This window comes from Danio rerio, chromosome 5, assembly GCF_052040795.2.
Source record: "Danio rerio strain M-AB ecotype USA chromosome 5, GRCz13ab, whole genome shotgun sequence".
In the NCBI taxonomy this organism is placed as follows: Eukaryota; Metazoa; Chordata; class Actinopteri; order Cypriniformes; family Danionidae; genus Danio; species Danio rerio.
Genome location: NC_141025.1, coordinates 45,415,994 through 45,434,545, shown reverse-complemented (window position 1 = coordinate 45,434,545; position 18,552 = coordinate 45,415,994). Strand labels below are relative to the sequence as shown.

The 18,552-nt window shown below is 35.5% G+C and overlaps 1 protein-coding gene and 2 long non-coding RNA genes across 7 annotated transcripts in view; 2 read left to right on the top strand and 1 right to left on the bottom strand.

The window, feature by feature from the left end:
* The window catches only part of LOC147844337 (uncharacterized), a 528,347-nt gene that overhangs the window by 149,657 nt on the left and 360,138 nt on the right, over positions 1 to 18,552 (bottom strand). The window lies entirely within an intron of this gene.
* Positions 1 to 18,552, top strand: part of rtkna (rhotekin a) — a 149,003-nt gene that overhangs the window by 21,695 nt on the left and 108,756 nt on the right. For 2 of the 5 annotated variants that reach the window (XM_087252421.1, XM_087252423.1), the window contains exon 1: positions 16,161 to 16,609. The exons of the other annotated variants lie outside the window; for them this stretch is intronic. In XM_087252421.1, the coding sequence (XP_087108547.1) occupies positions 16,514 to 16,609 (96 nt within the window). In that variant the 5' untranslated portion in view covers positions 16,161 to 16,513. Of the gene's footprint in view, positions 1 to 16,160; positions 16,610 to 18,552 lie in introns of those variants that run through there. 5 annotated transcript variants of the gene reach the window in all.
* LOC147844342 (uncharacterized) lies at positions 3,891 to 7,396 on the top strand. Its single transcript, XR_015491681.1, has 2 exons — positions 3,891 to 5,205; positions 5,503 to 7,396. It is a non-coding gene; the product is annotated as an uncharacterized LOC147844342 (long non-coding RNA).

Below are 18,552 nucleotides of genomic sequence, written 5' to 3'. Positions count from 1 at the left end.
AAAAGACAAGACGGTATTTTTTGTCTAGAAATATAGAATTTGTATAGTTACACTAAAAATGAGACAAAAAAACTCAAAGAATTTTTTTTTTTTAACATTATAACACTTTTACAGTTGAAGGTAAGCCTTTTTTATCTATTGTGGTAATTTGCATGTTGTGTCAAAACGCTATTTGTCTAGATAATAGCTGTATACTCTCCGTTTGACTCGTGTATGATAATTTCCCTCCAAATACCATAATTTTGAGGTTCTGGTATGAAACTTTGACATTACCAATCTGACAACACTGATTAAACTCTCGCGAATTGACCTGGATCCTTCTGTATGTATTGCTCAGAGACCTAATATTGTCTGACACAAAAACAGCAGTTTTGCTAGTAGTAGTAGTTATTTTTTGTAAAATGGCCTTGTTTTGAAAACCGTTGAAGTACTTTCAGCTTACTGGAAGAGTAGTAAACATTGCCGGCACTTTTGGTTGGTTTCTTCCCAGCATTGAAGTGTTCATGGGTCTGTGAATCAAGGAAATGTTTCAAGTAAACAGTTGAATTGTAAACACTGTGAGGTTCTTGTTGTGTTTTACCCAGTGGACTTGATGGAATCTGCTCTTCTGTTCGTCCGTGAAACTCTGAGCCACTATGTGCTTCAGTACATTATTGTTTACACACAGAGTTGTTCTCTGAAAGCGTTGACGACTGACCACAGCTCTCTCATAGAGACATTGCCTTTACGTCACTCCTGGACATGATTCAAGCCATTACATACCTGTATGTGCAGATCTGACACACTCTGTTTGTTCTGAAACAACTCTATACACCAACTATTGTCAGACTCAACCACGCTTGTGGGGTTTTGACGTATTGAAGACAAGGTATCAACAGCTGTTTATGATCACTGTGTTGTCATATCACACATTACAGTAAATCTTTTGCAAAATCACTGTGTTCTCTGAGCAACCATATTTTAAGCAAGGGATAAAGTACATCCAGGCAGTTGTTATTGCAGATTATTATACTGCTGTCTGAATTTCTTGATTCTGATTGGTCAGTTGTGACATTCCAAGGTATGTTATCCTGAGATTACAACTGTGAAGTAACACTGGGTCATACAGGATATTTGAATCACCTTGACCGTCATAAAAACATTCAGATTCATATACATTCATGTTTATTGTATCTGCTTGTTTATACGCCTCACCTGACCAAAATCAGGTGGCTACTTTTAAAATACTTGTACTCTTATCGTATCTGAAATGCCGATACCATGCAGTGATACCACTCGACAGTATTTCACTATGTGGATGTGATTTGTTGTCCTATGCCTGACGTCAATGTCTTAATGTATTAATGAATGTATTATATGTTAAGAGCTTAGTCCTTATAAACAATCTGTTTATAAAATGCATTTTAAGGCTACTGAAGAATAAACCGAATATGCAATATGATCCTTGCACAATGATCACAGTAAAACAAGCTAACGCTCATTTTATATATGAACTACAAATAAAAAAGTCAAAGACATTTTAAGTAATGGAACATTATATGTAAAAAATCTAAACTATTATATAGTTGACTACATAAAGACCCAATATTATATAGTTGACTAAATAAATCCACTCATGACCCAATCATAAATAAACATCATGTAGCCTACTTTTTGATGACCTGTCAAGTGGATTAATGCCCCCTTACTTTTAGAGACAGAAAATTTAGAAACAGAAGCTAATGGAAACTTTTGTCCATCACGCCCATAAATGTACATGCTTAATCTGTAATCGAATAGGTCTAGATTTAAGGGTTATCAACACTGTATGTATATTTTTGATTTGGAACAGCCTTCTGTTAAAGAGTTTAGTGTTCATCCTTACTACAGGCAAAAAAAAACTCCTTTCAAATGATTTGCACTTTCAATAAAACCAAATCTAAGAAGTATCGGAAACTGTACTCAGTATCAGTGAGTACACAAATTAAAATACTCATACTTTTATTGGTTTGTAAAAAAGTGATATCGGTTATTTCCAAAATGATATACTGGTCAGTCTTTGCTTTGTTCATCTGGTTTAGTCTCTGTAAGCTTTTTGTTTTTGACCGTTTGGCGGCATCTTGTGACTGATTATGTTTTATGGCAAATAGCTGTGAAATAAGTGGAATAAAGTACACCCTGATGTTTTTTAGTGGATTAAAGCTCCTCAGTCTCATAGTGTTGTATAAGACTGAAAGGCTTTTTTTTCTGCAAAAAACAGCTCTTATACTTTATCCTGCTTATTATACAGCCACTTGCAACAAAAATAAAGATTAGACCCAAAACATTATTCTGAGCCACAATTATTACATCTCCGATTAAACGCAAAGCTGACAAACAAACAAAAAACAGCTAAAAGGTGGCCTACAATAACCTACATATCCACTTGTTAAGTGGTGACGTGTTTGTGACGTATGTATTACTGTTTCCAGGTTTTTTTTTTTCCATTTTATATAAAATCATAGTGTACACAACAATCTCTGGGCTTGCTGCATAACAAATACCAAAAATTTTACAATTTATAAAAAATGTTATAATTTTCTGGCCATCGGATATTAGGCATGGACATATATACTGCGATCGTGTTTTTCGAAAGCCTTAAATCGCTTTGTAAACATTTATTATTACCATTTCATGAGTCTCCCCATTCATTTGAATAGAGCGCTTGGACCCGGAAGCCGCTTCGCGTGACGTCACACTTAACAAGCGGATTAGTCAATCATTCGCTGGTGCCAAACTTAAAAATGGTGGTGAGACAAATAAGCATACAAATATAAATGTGAACATATTCAGTGATGATGTTATTACTTTCAGCGGTTGCTATCTGGGAATAACACACCTTGGAATGCCATGACTAACCAATCAGAATCAAGTTTTCCAGAGAGCTGTGTAATAAAATTGTAAATTATAAATTTTCCCAATATCATGCAGCCCTCATTATGATCATGATTTCTAATAGTTTTACAGTACAGCGTGAGCATATATTAGTGCTATTTGTTGTTCGCTTTTGGTGTCTGAAGAAAACTGAAATGTGTGACGTCAGACGTAAAAAGTATGTAGCACACCGATGTCATATGAACATGTTGGTCATGTTGTCTAGCAGTGTGACTTAAGACATCAAACTGACAGCAATGAACTTCTGATGCTTCACTCACAATGTCTTCAGTGGCTAAAAACAACATTAATCCCCATATAACCCACCCTGATCTGCTTTGCTTTAATGCTGTCTGTACTCATAAACAAGTGTGTGAGTATTTTTATTCCACGATGATGAGATTAAATGTCTCTGTTTTGTAACAGTTGTTTTCAGAGCACTGCTGTAGTTGACCTGGGTCATTTCTAGACTGTGGTGTGATAGTGAGAGTTAACTCGTAATTTATTCACAGCCTAATCACTTTAAAGAGTCCACAGGGGGTTGGTTTGTTTGCTCACACACTTTAAGAATGTCAGGTATTTTTAAACATTTATTAACTTGGAGTATGCATGAGCACTTTGTCCACAGGTCACTCTCAAATAGTTGATTTTTCCTTATTTGGAAGTCACTTTAGATAGTGTCTTCAGAATAAATATGTTTAGCTATTTTTGTGTTACAAAAGGGTATTTAGTGCCACAGAAATGTATGTTTTATAAGCTATTGCATCAATACACATTCCCTTTCATGTTTGTATGTTAAGAAGCGAAGAAAAATATCTATCTATCTATCTATCTATCTATCTATCTATCTATCTATCTATCTATCTATCTATCTATCTATCTATCTATCTATCTATCCATCCATCCATCCATCCATCCATCCATCCATCCATCCATCCATCCATCCATCCATCCATCCATCCATCCATCCATCCATCCATCCATCCATCCATCCATCCATCCATCCATCCATCCATCCATCCATCCATCCATCCATCCATCCATCTCTATCTGTCTGTCTGTCTGTCTGTCTGTCTGTCTGTGTCTGTCTGTCTGTCTGTCTGTCTGTCTGTCTGTCTGTCTGTCTGTCTGTCTGTCTGTCTGTCTGTGTCTGTCTGTCTGTCTGTCTACATACCCAACCATCCATTCCTCCATCCTACCCACACACCCATCTATACCCAAACATCCATCCTATCCATCCATCCATCCATCCATCCATCCATCCATCCATCCATCCATCCATCCATCCATCCATCCATCCATTCCTCCATTCTACCCACACATCCATCCAACCCATACAATATTTGAGATTTGGTTGGTCTGTTTCATTATATCAGTAATTGTTGTTGATGTTTAGAGCTCAGACACCAGTAATTCAACAAGAGTAACCATGGATTAAACCAAAATGAACACTAAACCCATTGCTTTTTAGCAACTGTTAAAAGTCACTTCAGTGAAATAAATAAATAAGGTTCACCCCAGTTGTCCTGTTCAGAGTATTTTTATCTATGTCATTAACACACTTCTTGGTTTATTTTAAGAGCCCTGTTTCTCATGAGCTATTAAATGATCTCTTATGAGCACTAAATTTACTCTTATAATAAGGTGATGGTGTGGCAGAATGATTGCATCACACTGCAGTTTGGCCAACTTAACTTGTTAAATTTCTCTTATCTTGCTTCCATCGGAAAGACAAGAATTTCCCTTATTGTTCACATCATGTGTATGGGAGTCTTTCTGAGGAAGCTGAATTATGTAATGCAGAGTGCAAAGTGTGAGAACTGACTGTGACTTTACTATTCTCATCCAGTTGACTCATCTTGGATGAGCTGTTTCAGTCTGTCTTTGTGAGCAAGATCGGACTAGAACATTAACCAATCTTAATGTATATGTGAGCTTCTGGGCCTTTATGGTGCTGTCGAGAAACAGATTTTCTGGCTATTCAGATATGTTAAAAAGATAGTTAGCCTAACCAAAAATGAAAATGTCTTTAATTTACTCACTGTTAGGTGATGTTTTTTTTCTTGAGTAGAAAATTGAAGAACTTTTTAAGATAAATAAAACCTTTACCAAAAGTATCAAGTCTTTGGTAACTCATAAATTGCAAGTCAACAGCTACTCTACATTTATGTACAGAAAATGCAAAACAAATAGGCTACATACAGAGAAACCAATACTGTGTCAATATTTATGATGGTTTTATGATGCAGAACATTTTACAAGAAACTGAAGATCATGCTATTAGAATATTTTCATCTGCAACTTCAGCATGCAGTCACTCATATGTGACATGATATTTTCATTTATGTTTGACTATATATTCACTATGTAATAATATGAATGCTACATAGGCCTAATCACATTTTTATACAACACAACTTCTTAAATTCTAGGTCAGTGTTTTTATAATCACTTTTCTTTTGTTTAGGTATTAATTTTAGCTCACCTATTAAATAATGTTATTTAATATTACAACTTGCCAAGGACATAGTTATATGCTGCTAAAAGATAAACAGCTAACATGAATAAATAAGGTGGGTCCAATGCCAAAGCTGCCCTTGCAACCTCCAGGATGCTTAAAAGGCTTATTTTATGTACATATTTATTTAAGACACATAGCATGTAGCAAGCATGATATAGCCGCTAGTAAAGTTTGAACTTAGTTAAATAGTTAACTATAGTTAAATATAGTTCACTGATTTTTAGACGGATGTTTCCACATGCGACAGTCAAAAGTGTCTGTGTGCTGTTTCAGTTTCTCTCTCCAGGACAGCTGGTTTTTCCCTCGCTGGAAAGAAAACCTCACTAAACTAGCTGGCGCCCTGCTTGCTGCTGCTCTGGCTCAACCTTAAAGCTTTATTTGACCTTTTATTACTGTAAAATGTTGTGGTGTGTTGCTCATTCGGTTAGCTCATGCTTTAGGAAGCAGAGATATATTACTTTTGTTTCTGTATTTAAGCTTAACGTTTAGCCGGTGTAGCGAGTAGCGTTTGACAGTTGTCCATTAGGGGGAGACATTGCTCTTTTTTGAAGATGTTATTAGTCTAAAGCTCACCAGCTTGAAGTATCAATACATTGATTATTCTTTCTGACATGTTGTACTTCTACCTTATCATTAATAATCAATAACAAGAAGAGAGTTACTGTTATTGATATGTGGTCTAATTGAAAATCTCCCAGTTCAATAAATAAGCATCAATGAAAGTATAGTTTTAATTGAATCAGTGTGTCTAATGATTTTTCATATGTGTTTGATGGGCTTTCTGTGCAGTGTGTGGAATATTTATGTTGATTTATATTTTGTGTGTGTATGAGAGAGAGAGAGCTGCTTGATTTGTAGGCAGTGGAGGGGTCCTGGGACGGGGGCCAGATCACACGGGCTGCAGCTGACTTTAGAAATGAAGCATCTCCAGGGAGCTGATGAGCCTAGAGAAACTTGCTGCCAGTGGACATGTGGAGCATGTTAGCATGGTCACACACTGCTCAGAGCAAACAGGATGTGCTGGAGACAGCAGGACCCAAACTTTAGCAAAAATTGATGTGTTCAAAAATGAATCTACTGTATATTTGTCTTTTTGGGTGAAAACCAAGAAGTCGTTGTCTAATGTTAGATTCTGAAATGCTTGAATGTGATTTTGTATTGCACTTTTTTATTTGTGTTGTGGGTTTTTGTTGCTTTTCAGTTAATGCACACAAGCCCTTTGAAATAATTGGCTGTTTAGATTTGGGGCTGATGAGTAGGTTTGTTTAAATTAAAGTACTAAGATCAGAGCAGTTGTGGTATTTTTTGCTTTGATCTGAAATTACCAGGGCCTACGGCAAAAATACCAGCTAAATTAATTAAAAAGACCAATTCAAGAAATGCGTCAATAAAAGTCCCTTGTTGGTTGTATTTATAACAGAATATAGTTTTATATTTAGTTCTTTTTCTGAATGTACATTGTTCTTTTTTTCCAGCTTTTTTATCATCATTTAAATGTGGGGTTAAGGTAATGTTTTCTCTCACAATTTTGTATGTTGTACCCATCTTCATATTAAAACATAGAAATATTAAAAAAAATTTATTGTTTTCACAAACATCAGTATAATGCATCTGTTCAATAAACATGAACCTAATATAAAGTGCTTACATTTTACACTCAGGATATGGCTTTTCTGCAACCCAGGTTCATTCTGATTACGTATCACTATATACATTTCTAGAGTGCACCAAATATGTGCCAGGAGCTTAATTTTTAAAAAGTTTTTGTTTTCGCGAATCCACCAGAGGCTGCTGTGTACCTCTTTTGATAGCTCAAATTTCTCTCACAACTGCCATTCATGCCTGCTGTTCTTGCATAAATCCACTAGAGGCCGCTGTTGACTAACTCACTGACTTACTGACTAACCGATTAATTCCCCCACCCCTTGAAAAGCACAGATTGACCCACCCAAGCCCTTCCCTTCCCTACCCGGAAAAAGAAAACCCCCTGATTTTTAACACGTGTTTAGATTTCACCACATTCTCGCTGTTATTTACTTGTTTATTTTATTTTTTGCTTGTTTTTTGTCTTACCTGCTCTTTGGAATCGTTCTTCACCGGACTCGAATTCTGTCATCGTGGTCAACTCCGATCTGCGTGTCAAGTCCTCTGATGTATTTGTCGAGCTAACTTTACAAACTGGTAACAGCAGGAAAGCCGTCCACATGCCGGTAAGCGGTCAGCTGGTAAGCGCGAAAAGCAACAGCATCATACCGCCCCGTAGCGTTCGTTTTAAAGACAAAATGCAGTCATGCGTAGCTCTGGCTGTATAATTTGCGATCTCCAGAAACGTATATAGAGCTACATTTTCAGAATGAGCCTATGTTGCATTTCTGCTGTATTTTTCAAAAATGAATAAATAAACAAACAAATCTTCCAAACAAATCCACAGTTTTATTTATTTACTTGTTTTATTTTTTTATTTGGATAGGATAGTAAAAGACAGACAGGAATACATAGGGAGCAGAGAGAGGAGAAGGATTGACATAAGACTTCGAGCCTCTAATTGAACTCGGGTCGCCGTGAGCACCATGGTGCTATGGATGCTAAAGAAAATGAATCTGCAGTTTTGAATGAATTGCTTAAATGATTCAAATACTCTCTTTTTATGACAAGTATGTTTACAAGGAAACCGATAATTTGATTTTAATCGATAAAGACAACACTCTGATTAAGAGTTTACTGTGTAAAAAGCCATTTTTGATTAGTTTAATCTGATTAAGGTCATAATCAAACTAAACAGAAATAAACTAAGACGTGGAGTATGCCAGTATTTTAGTCGCAATATGGAAGTGCAGGACAGACGTGTAGGATTTTCCCTGCATTTTGAGACATAGTCTATACACAAACGATTGTTTGACACTATTTTCTGCACATATCGAGTCACGTATGACATGTTCCTGAATAAAAGTTAAAGTGCCAAACTGCATTTGATTTCAACAAATTAAAAATGAAATTTCATAAAACTCAAAAGGAAATGTGGATAGCATGGTGTTAATAATAATGTTAATTGAATTATGTGCTATAACATGCAAAATGGGATCATGAAATGAACATTCAAAAAGAAACTCATGTGAACATCTTAATCATATTATTATATTATTTAGATAAAGGCAAATAATTTGATTACTGATGTCAATGTAAACATAGTCAGTGACTCCGGCCACATATTGGTGCTTTTACTTTCATATCCAAAAGTGTAATTTTATTAATTCCATCATTTTAAATATATACCTATATTTATATCAAAAATATGATACCTAAGGCCTATTTCCTGCAAATTCTGCAATTTATAGACCAGCTGAACAATAGCACGCACAACTGTATTGACGAGCCAGCATTCAAGACTAAGGTGATTATACTTTCATGGGGAAAAATTTGCATTTATATTCCTTTATTTGTTTGCCACTTCTCAAACTGTGTACCATGATTTTTCTTTTTTTACCTCCAATAGAGGAAATGAATGAATTTGACAATGAAAGTGTGTATAGGAGAAAGTGAGTATACAGAGAAGACTTTTGTTATTTCTGAACTTTTTTTTGTTTTTTATAGTATCTGACAAATGCACAATTAGCCTCCTGAAATGGTTGTGTGTGTGTGTTTACAGTGTGTGGGCCTCTTCTTTCTCTTTCTTGTGGGTTGTAGTCAGTGTTTGAGATGGGGCTGGGCAGCAGCTGAGGCTCTTTGTAGTGGTTAGCAGCCCTTCAGAGGATTTGCCCTTCCCTCTGTTTGTTTCACAGATGTGCCCTGACTGAACTTCATGCTTTGAATTAGCTGGTATTTTTACGCTTATCATTTAAAGGGTGTAAAAGTCCTTTATATGTCTGGAATTCACACATACACTCTCAGAAATAAAGATAGCGTAGCTGTCACTGGGGAAGTACCCTTTCAAAAGGTACATACCTAAAGGTTCATACCTCACTGTATACCTCCTTTAGGTGCAAATTTGTGTGACAGCTTCAATACCTTTATTTCGGACTGTGTACACTGCAAAAAACAGTCAACTTTATCAAATGAATTGAGTGTCGTTAACTCAAAATTGACTGAAAGTTAATTCTCCTCATTTGAAAAGAGTTTTGAACTCGGTGTTGAAGGTAATGAGTTAATCAAATACCTCATTACTTTAAATTAAATGTAGTAAGTTCACAGTACTCATACAGATTAGTTTTTTAACTCAAATGGTTTGTTGCAATCGGTCTCCTCAAATGGTTTGAGTTGCCTTAACTTATCGGGTTTTACACTACACAGTTGGTTTGAGTTCTCTTCATTTATTGGGTTTTAATATGCCTAAATTGTTTCATTTACTTAAATGGATTAAGTTCACAGCAAAACAAACTACAAATCCAAAAGCGTTCATTATGCAGTCATATGAAAGCACCCAAATACAGCACAACATTTCAGAATATGCAGCAGAAAATGAGTCCACACAAACAAAGACATACATTTAGATACATGTTGTTTTAAAAAGCAAGCCTTTTCCGCCTGTCACAGTACTTCCTTTGGCTAGATTTAAGTGTACAGCCAACCTGAAGTGTTGTGGTATCTTCAGCATGGCATTTCCTCACTCCACCCAGTCAAATTCCTCCTGCTTGCCACCTAAGCAGCTCCAGCTTTATCACACTGGCCGCCCAGACACGAAGCCACTTCTGTTCTCCTATTCTTGATTGGAAACGGGAAGTATCCCTATATATGCTTCAGTGAGGAACAAAAGGCCTGTCAGAAGTTCCTTTTCAGGTCACACTCTATTTAATACAGTTGCATTTGCCGCAATCAATCCTGACCTAAAACATGTGGATGTCCTGTTATGTAACAGTCAATATGCTAAAATTTCTGAGGATTAGCAGCTTAACTGAAACAGTGACGGTGGCTGTTTTCCAAAGCATTTGTCAAATGTTCAGAGCTCTCATTCACTTTATAGTTAAAAATGAAAATTCATCATTGTTCAAAACCTTTTTGCGATTCTTTCTCTTGTTGAACACAATTTTGAAAAATACCAGAACCCATTGATTTCCTTCAGGGCTGCACAAAATATTATTTCAGCATCGATATTGCAATGTGATCATTCACAATAGTCACATCGGGAGTATATGCACCATGTTGAGTCTGGATTATACTTGATCATTTTGCAAGTGTTTTTGAGCCCTGTGATTGTGTGAGGGTTTTAAAAGCATTAGACAATGTACGGTTTGTAATTGTTTATAAAACGAAGACTATGCAGTATTGTTTTACATTTGATTATTCAATTACTGTTTACCTGAATACATTTAGACTCTTTAGAAAACAATAAACAATAAAACCCTGAATTCATCTATGCTTCTAGATTTTTCAATATATTTTATGCACTCCCTTACAAAATGTTCCCAATCAATCTAAACTTATAAATTCTTTACAAACATTTATTCAACTCATCTAGTGAAATTGTATTAAAAATTATCCCAATGTGTAATTTTTCCATAATTGTGTAGCTCTAATTTCCTTAGTATTTTTGTTTGCTGCTCTGGAAGTCGATAGCTTCCATCAACCAGCATTCTTCAAAAGATCTTCTTTTGTGTTTAACAGATTAAATAAACTCATAAACATTTAAAACAACATGAGGGAGTTTACATAATAAAGCAATTTTCTTTTTTTTTTTCTGGTGAACTTTCCTTTTACATGCATTTTTCTTTGCTTTTCTTGGCCACGTTGGTTTTTTCCCCTTGTTGTGAACTTGTGAAGTTATATAAGCTAATTTGCTCATTCAGTACAGATATAATGGAAGTGTGAGCAACATATGTGAGCATTTTGACTGAAGAGACCGTCCCTCACGCACTAGCTGTTTTGAGTTGTCATCATGCCCTCAAGGGTTGACATCCAGGTTTGTTGGGTTTTCTCAGCTTTGTTGTGTTGATCTCTGTTTAAATGTGTTTTGTTCTACATCTGGTAGCTCATACAACAGTGCTTTATTCTTGCTGATTCATTGAACAGGACAGATCATGCATGCATATCCCCTAAAGGCAGGAATGGTTTGCTTGCTTGTTTTTGACATCCAAGTTTTAATGTCTGATAGTCTTTAAATGAGTTTCTAACAGCAGACAACAACACAGACACAAAGACAAACACTTTTTGCTTTTAACCTAATCTTGTATTATCATTGTTTTAAAACCTTGTTTTTAATTAGAATTAAACCAGTGTTTGTACTTTTTATAGTATGAAATAGTTGTGTATTCTTCTGGACAAAATAATAGTTTTCATAGTATCTGGCAAAATAGACCATCCAGGAAAAAAGTTGATCGCAGTTGGCAGTTTAATATGATTTTAATATGCTCATTGATGTTATGCAAATAAAGATAGTAACACAGGATTTAATGGTGTACACTGTGAAACATTAATGTATAAATAGCTCAGATTAATCGATAACCAGGGCTAAACCACAAAGAATATGGAGCAAGATAACACATATTTCAGTTTATAAATATAAAGGCAATGCCATATAAAAATAATTTAGGTTGCGTTCTTGAAAATAACATTTAGAAACATTTTAGAAATCTAAAGAATTCTTTTCACTCTAAAGAAGGAGTCTTTGTGGAATGAAAATGTTTCATAGATGTTAAATGCTAGTGAATAAACTTTATTAAATCATAAAAAACAGCATTTATGGTTCCATAAACCCCTTCTACTACAAAAGCTTCTTCATATTGGGGAAAATGTTATTTTAAAAAAGTATTATTTTGATAAATGGGTGCTTAAAGGTTCTTTTTTTGGTATAGCTGTGAAAATCCCCTTTTTGGACAATACTTTATTTGTTACAGTAGTTGAAGTAGTGCGCCTCTTGTTAGATAGAACACATTAATGCTTTATACACTTGTCTAAATCTTTTTTTATACTTTTGTCTGAACTTGTTTCTAACCGTGTCTTAACTTTAACTTTTAACGTGTGCCTCATGTTCACATCGAACAGTAACAGAAACACAGAGCATGCTGGGAAAATATTAAACACTCACATAAAACTTGACAATTAAACTGAAGAAACAGTTTAAATCAAATATGTATAATTATAAAGATCATTTTGAATTAGATTAGACCAGTTAGCAATATATAATGAAGATGAGCAATATGTCAGACAGAATGATATCGACAGTGCCAATGTGCAAATAGACAGGGGCTGATGACCTCTGGCCTGCCGTTCTGGGCTGAGCCTAGTCAGTACCTAGATGGGAGACCACATGGGAAAACTAGGTTGCTGTTGGAATTGGTGTTAGTGAGGTCGAGGTCAGCAGGGGGCGCTCAACCTGCAGTCTGTGTCCTAATTCCCCAGTATAGTGAAGGGGACACTATACTGTCAGTAAGCACCATCTTTCAGGTGAGACGTTAAACTGAGGTCCTGACTCTCTGTGGTTATTAAACATCTTATGGCACGTCTCGTAAAGAGTAGGAGTGTAACCCCGGTGTTCTGGCCAAATTCTCACCATCGGCCCTTACCATCCCAATCATCTCCATCCAACAAATCAGCTCTGTCACTGTCTCCCCACTCCACCAACAGCTGGTGTGTGGTGAGCCCATTGGTGCCACTGTCCTGTGGCTGCCATCACATTATCCAAGTGGATGCTGCACAGTGATGGTGGTGTGGAAAAGACCCCCTCCCCTCATGATTGTGAGGCGCTTTGGGTGTATGACCAAAAATGTTATAGAAATATGCTATATAAATACACATTACATTGCACAGTGATTAGCAAAGCACACCTTAAAATACAATAGTATTATTTCATCATCATTTGATTTTCCGAGGTGTGAAACTCCCTGTTGTCTGTTGTTTAGTTATCTTCTTAAATACATGCATGATTCTACAGGCTTTAAAAAAGGAATGCAGAAACCTCCATGAACCTAAGGTAGATTGAGTTTCATGGTTGAGACCCCTGTGTCTGTTTTCACAAACACAAGACCAGTCTCTTTAAGCCCACAATTTGCCGTCTATTTTTCTTTACATCTCCTAAGACTTTAGGAAAATAGTGACTCACATGCCTTTGTTTCCTGTTGTGTGTTCTCTTATCAGCCAAGTTTAATATAATACTACTCATTGTTAATTGAATAGTCTTTCATTTATAATTTACAGTAGGGACTTATCAGAGCGGGCGAAGCAGTGGCGCAGTAGGTAGTGCTGTTGCCTCACAGCAAGAAGGTTGGTGGTTCGATTCTCGGCTCAGTTGGCGTTTGTGTGTGGACTTTGCATGTTCTCCCTGCGTTCGCATGGGTTTCCTCCGGGTGCTCTGGTTTTGGAAAATGAATGAACTTATCAGAGTCATGTAAATGTAGCTTATGAAGCATAAACAGCTCTGAAAAAAAAATCAAAAGACCACATTTAACCCTTATCGGAACTGTCTTCAGAATTTCTGATAAGAATTTAGCATTTGGAGTATTTATGTCCAAAAAATGATATAGAGTCCATATAATTAAATCCATGTTTTCAGACCTTAAATATAATAATAATAATAATAATAATAAGTATAATAAGTATAAGTATAAATAAACACACTGTAAAACAATGCTGGCTTTCTGTTCATCTTGTTTCAATGCAAATCGATTAAGTTAACTTAATGGTTTTTACAATTTTAAGTTGATTGAACATAAAACAATTAAGTTGTCCCTTAAAAAAACTCAAGAACTGTGCTCTTTCAGCTTATTAAAAATAAGTAGTTTAAACAAGCAGCAAAAACAAAATTTTTTACAAAAATTTAAGTCTGTCACTTTTTTGCTGCAAATGAACGTTTCAACACTTTTTTTTTTTTTACATTTTGAAGGAACTTCTGTAGTTTTGAAAATGCAAATACAAAAACATTTTACTCAAAGTCTAGAATACTGATAATAACTTTGAGGTGGTCTCAGAAAATTTGCCATTGTACAACTAAAGACCATTCTCTTTCCATGAATCAATAACTTCGGTTTGCTCTGTGTGAAAGAAACTAATGGCCAATCTAAAATTGATATGATCCTGAATCATAAAAGAGAACGGCTCATGTGAAAAGAAACTGGATATGTTGCTTGTAAAAATTCAAAAGGAGACAGATGTGGGGATATCTCTGTAAATGTTAGCCATATCCAAACACAAACTGTCAAGTAATTGAACACAATATCAATAATAAACATCCTGTTTACTCCGATTCATTGATTTGAACTACTCGCTTCAAGGAGAGAAATCTTTTGGGCACTCTCAAATTGAACTGTGGCATTTTAAATAATTTAGCATAGATTAAAGATTGATACCCTGCTAACACGCAGAAGCCACTTTATGAAATATATATTTTAATACTAGTGACTCTCTATGGAAAATAAAATGTATATCTCCTAGAATAAATTATTACCTGACTGGTGAAATGGTCGATACTACGCTGCACGAAAATCGAGATGACTAACTGTCTTAGATTTATGATGCTGGATGCCATCATTATGTGGAAAGTAAGTTTTATGGAGACTGCAGTTACTGAGAGCACTGTTCTCATTGTAGAGGACAGATGGAGCCTTTGTTTCCTATAGTTAATGTTCGTCTATTCCAGCTGAGGCAGCATGCAGACTAATTCTCATTGAGCAGTCAAAAGGCTTAGTTTGGGGAATTTAGCAAAAAATATGGTATAGTCATGACATTTTAGTCATGAGAATTTTGACATATACTATTACAAAGAAAACAAAAGATATAAAACGTGTTTAATTATTACAAAAAAGTCATACTTTACTGTAGGGTATAATTCTCTACAAACGAAACAGTTGACTTTTAGCTCAACAAAGTCCTAATGTGATGCTTAACACAAGTTATTAAGGTAGTTTTGGGGTTTGGGTATTGGAAAGGGTCAGGGATGTGCATAAGAACATGCAGAATATGTACTTTACAAGTACTAATAAACAGCCGATATCTTTGGCAGGTAATACTTAATCATGAGAATTGGTTGTTCAACCTAACAACGGAGAAAGAGGCTGATATTTACACAAATATTACTGCCAATATTACACTTGAAGAAATAGGGCACATTATACTAATATTAACATAAAGACAGTTCCTATATTATTTATTCATTTTCATTCATGCATTCATAAAATTTTTAAATCCAGATTAAAACAATATTTAAATAAATGCATTATATACTCACTGTACTATTGGACTAAAATGTCTGTCAATTTAGGCGGTCAAGACGTCAATGATGATGATGATGATGATAATATATTAGTATGCCATAATTTATATGAATGTACAACAGTTTTAATTGTTTAATTATAAACGTTAATATGTAACGTGTAAATAACCAATCATACTGGAGTATATATATATATATATATATATATATATATATATATATATATATATATATATATATATATATATATATATATATATTTATTTATTTATTTATGGAGCAGTCATCATCCTTTAGAACAGCGAGAATGTCCTTTAGAACAGTGTCGATGTGTTTGTTTATGGAGGGCGTGTAGTTTCTGTCGGCGGTGGTTGTAGTTGAGCTGTATAGTGTTGTGTGAGCTGAATCGTGAATGAGGCAGAAAAATACAGTCCACGCGGGCTCTGATGCCCTTTCGTGGGTAAAGTCCAGCCGGAGCACACAGACACACACTCACATTAGCGCAGCAGAGCGACGTGCGTAAACGGCCCATTATACTGACAGGATAACGAGAGCTGGATTTGAGGGTGTCAAGAAACTCCGTTCGTCTGAGCGCGTTCATTTGGAGTCACTCGCTATTGTTGTGAAGGCAGATCAGACGTGCGCGCGCGCTGCACTCTTGTACAGCAGCTGGAGGAGTTTGCGGACAGAGCTTTTTCACACTCCTCTGTCTTTCTTTTTCGTTGTCTTCATTTAGATTTGTTGTTATAAACGTGTTCTTCGTGGACTGTTGTTTTCGGACATGTGGAAGTGGTCTGTGATGTGAAAACTGATTTTCTTGGATTTGTATGCGCTTGGATCGTGTGATTCATTTACTCGTCAACTTCTTCCGATAATGTTTCTCAACTCGCTAGACAGATTAATAGTCTGAGGAGCAGTGGGAGACTGAACTTTAAATCAGCAACTGATATATCTGGTGAAGGATGCCCATAGACAGACTCGCAGACATGGAGGAGAAACTTCGCATTTTGGAGGATCTCAATATGATATACATTCGTCAGATTGCCCTGAGCTTAAAGGTAAAGCTGTTTTCATAGCCTGACTTAATCTGTTCGTCTGTTCTGAATTACTTTATAGCGCTTCTGGATATCTAAATTTGAATTTTATGTTGTTTCATTCTGAAATAAACCATGGATTTACTATCTGCTCTAGTTTGACCATAGTAGCAAAACTCTGGTTATCAGTAAACCAAATGGTTATCAGTACACCAAAAAATAAATAAAAAAATAAAAATGTTTACTACACTTTTATAACAATAAGACATTGGTTAATCATTGTAAGGGGTTGGCATCATTTTAATCTACCATCAGATCATATTTTTAAGATTCAAAACAAGTATTTCTATCATATTTAATGGAAGCACTTCTCAAGGAAAGCAACTAAAATCAAGTGACATTTCTCTAATATGAAACAGAAAACTTCCCAAAGTCAAGATAGTCTTGATGATCTAATTAAATAGATTATATAATGAGGTGTGAGAGATCTCTTATGCTGCCTTGTTCCGCCAGTTTTCAGCTGTGTGTCTAAACTCTGTGAGAGTGGTGTATACAGTACACGTCCCTGTTTCAGCTGCTCGTACAGTGAGCTTGATATACAATGTCTTTAACTGTTCATGTCAGTTTAGTGTGTTTAGTCTTGGCAGTAATGCTTAAAACAGAGAAACTGCAGCACTTTTTCTTCAGCGGTCCTACTCTGCAGCTGCAGTGCTGAAAGACACAGTCTCCTGGGATGAATATGTGTGTTGTTGGAACTGCCTGCATGGTTCTGTGCCTTGATACATAAGTACCAGTAAGAAAAAAAACAAATTAACGTAAGCAGTTTTCCAGAATGCCTCTATGAGCCTTATCTTTGGAAACAGTTGCTGGTCTTATCAGAGCGAACATAATGATATCTTAGTTTCAAGCTAAGCTATTAGTATGGAAACAATTCCCTTTCTTCTTGCAAGCTTTAAGACATCTAGCTAAATGGCAAAGTCAGATACCTTTCATGCTGATTTGCTAACAGGCAGAGGTTGATGGCTGTATAAGAGCAGTATGGCACTGACAAGATTAAAAAAATAGAAAGAAATTGGTGTGGAAAGACCTCTTTGTGAGAGAAATATGTCATCGTATAACATAAAGAATTGAGGTGGGTAATGATTGTTGATCATCCAGTTGTAGTCTTTTATACAATCATGAATGGTAACTGTAAGAGATGTCAATCTGAGCGATTAATCCAATTGAAGGGCTTTCATGCTGTAATTGCTCTCAGTGTATTTTGAGGGCTTTACACACATGTGACGACTACATCTTTCAGCCAAAAACGAATAATGGAATTTTCATAAGTGACAATTTGAACCCCTGTTTTTATTCCATCTTTTGTAAAAAGATATTCCTTTATATCATTGATCTGTACTCATTGTCTACATACCTGCTATTCCCACCCGCTACACTTGAGATTCTGTTTAAATTGTGTTGAGTATTACAGCAATTTCAGATTATGAAAAAAAAACATCATCATCTTCATCATCATCTTTGTAGCTTAATTGAATCCCTGATGTCCTATGGCTTTAACAAAGCAGCTTGTAATCCCAGTCTTTGAGGATTATTTTAATATATATCATATATTTACCTGTTTGAAATGCATACTTCTGATTTAAATATGTGATCTGATATGGTTTACTACTGTTTGGTAAAGTTACAGCCCATAATGCTGCCTAAAAGATGAATGCATACAGTGCATTTGGAAAGTATTCACAGTGATTCACTTTTTCCACATTTTTTATGTTATATTCCAAAATGGATTAAATTCATTTGTTTTCTCAGAATTCTACACACAATACCCCATAATGACAATGTGAATTTTTTTTATAGATTTTTTAAAACTTTTGCAAATTTTCTAAAAATAAAAAACCTGAAAAATCACATTTACATAAATTTTCACATCAGCCTTTGCTTAATACTTTGTTGATGCATCTTTGGCA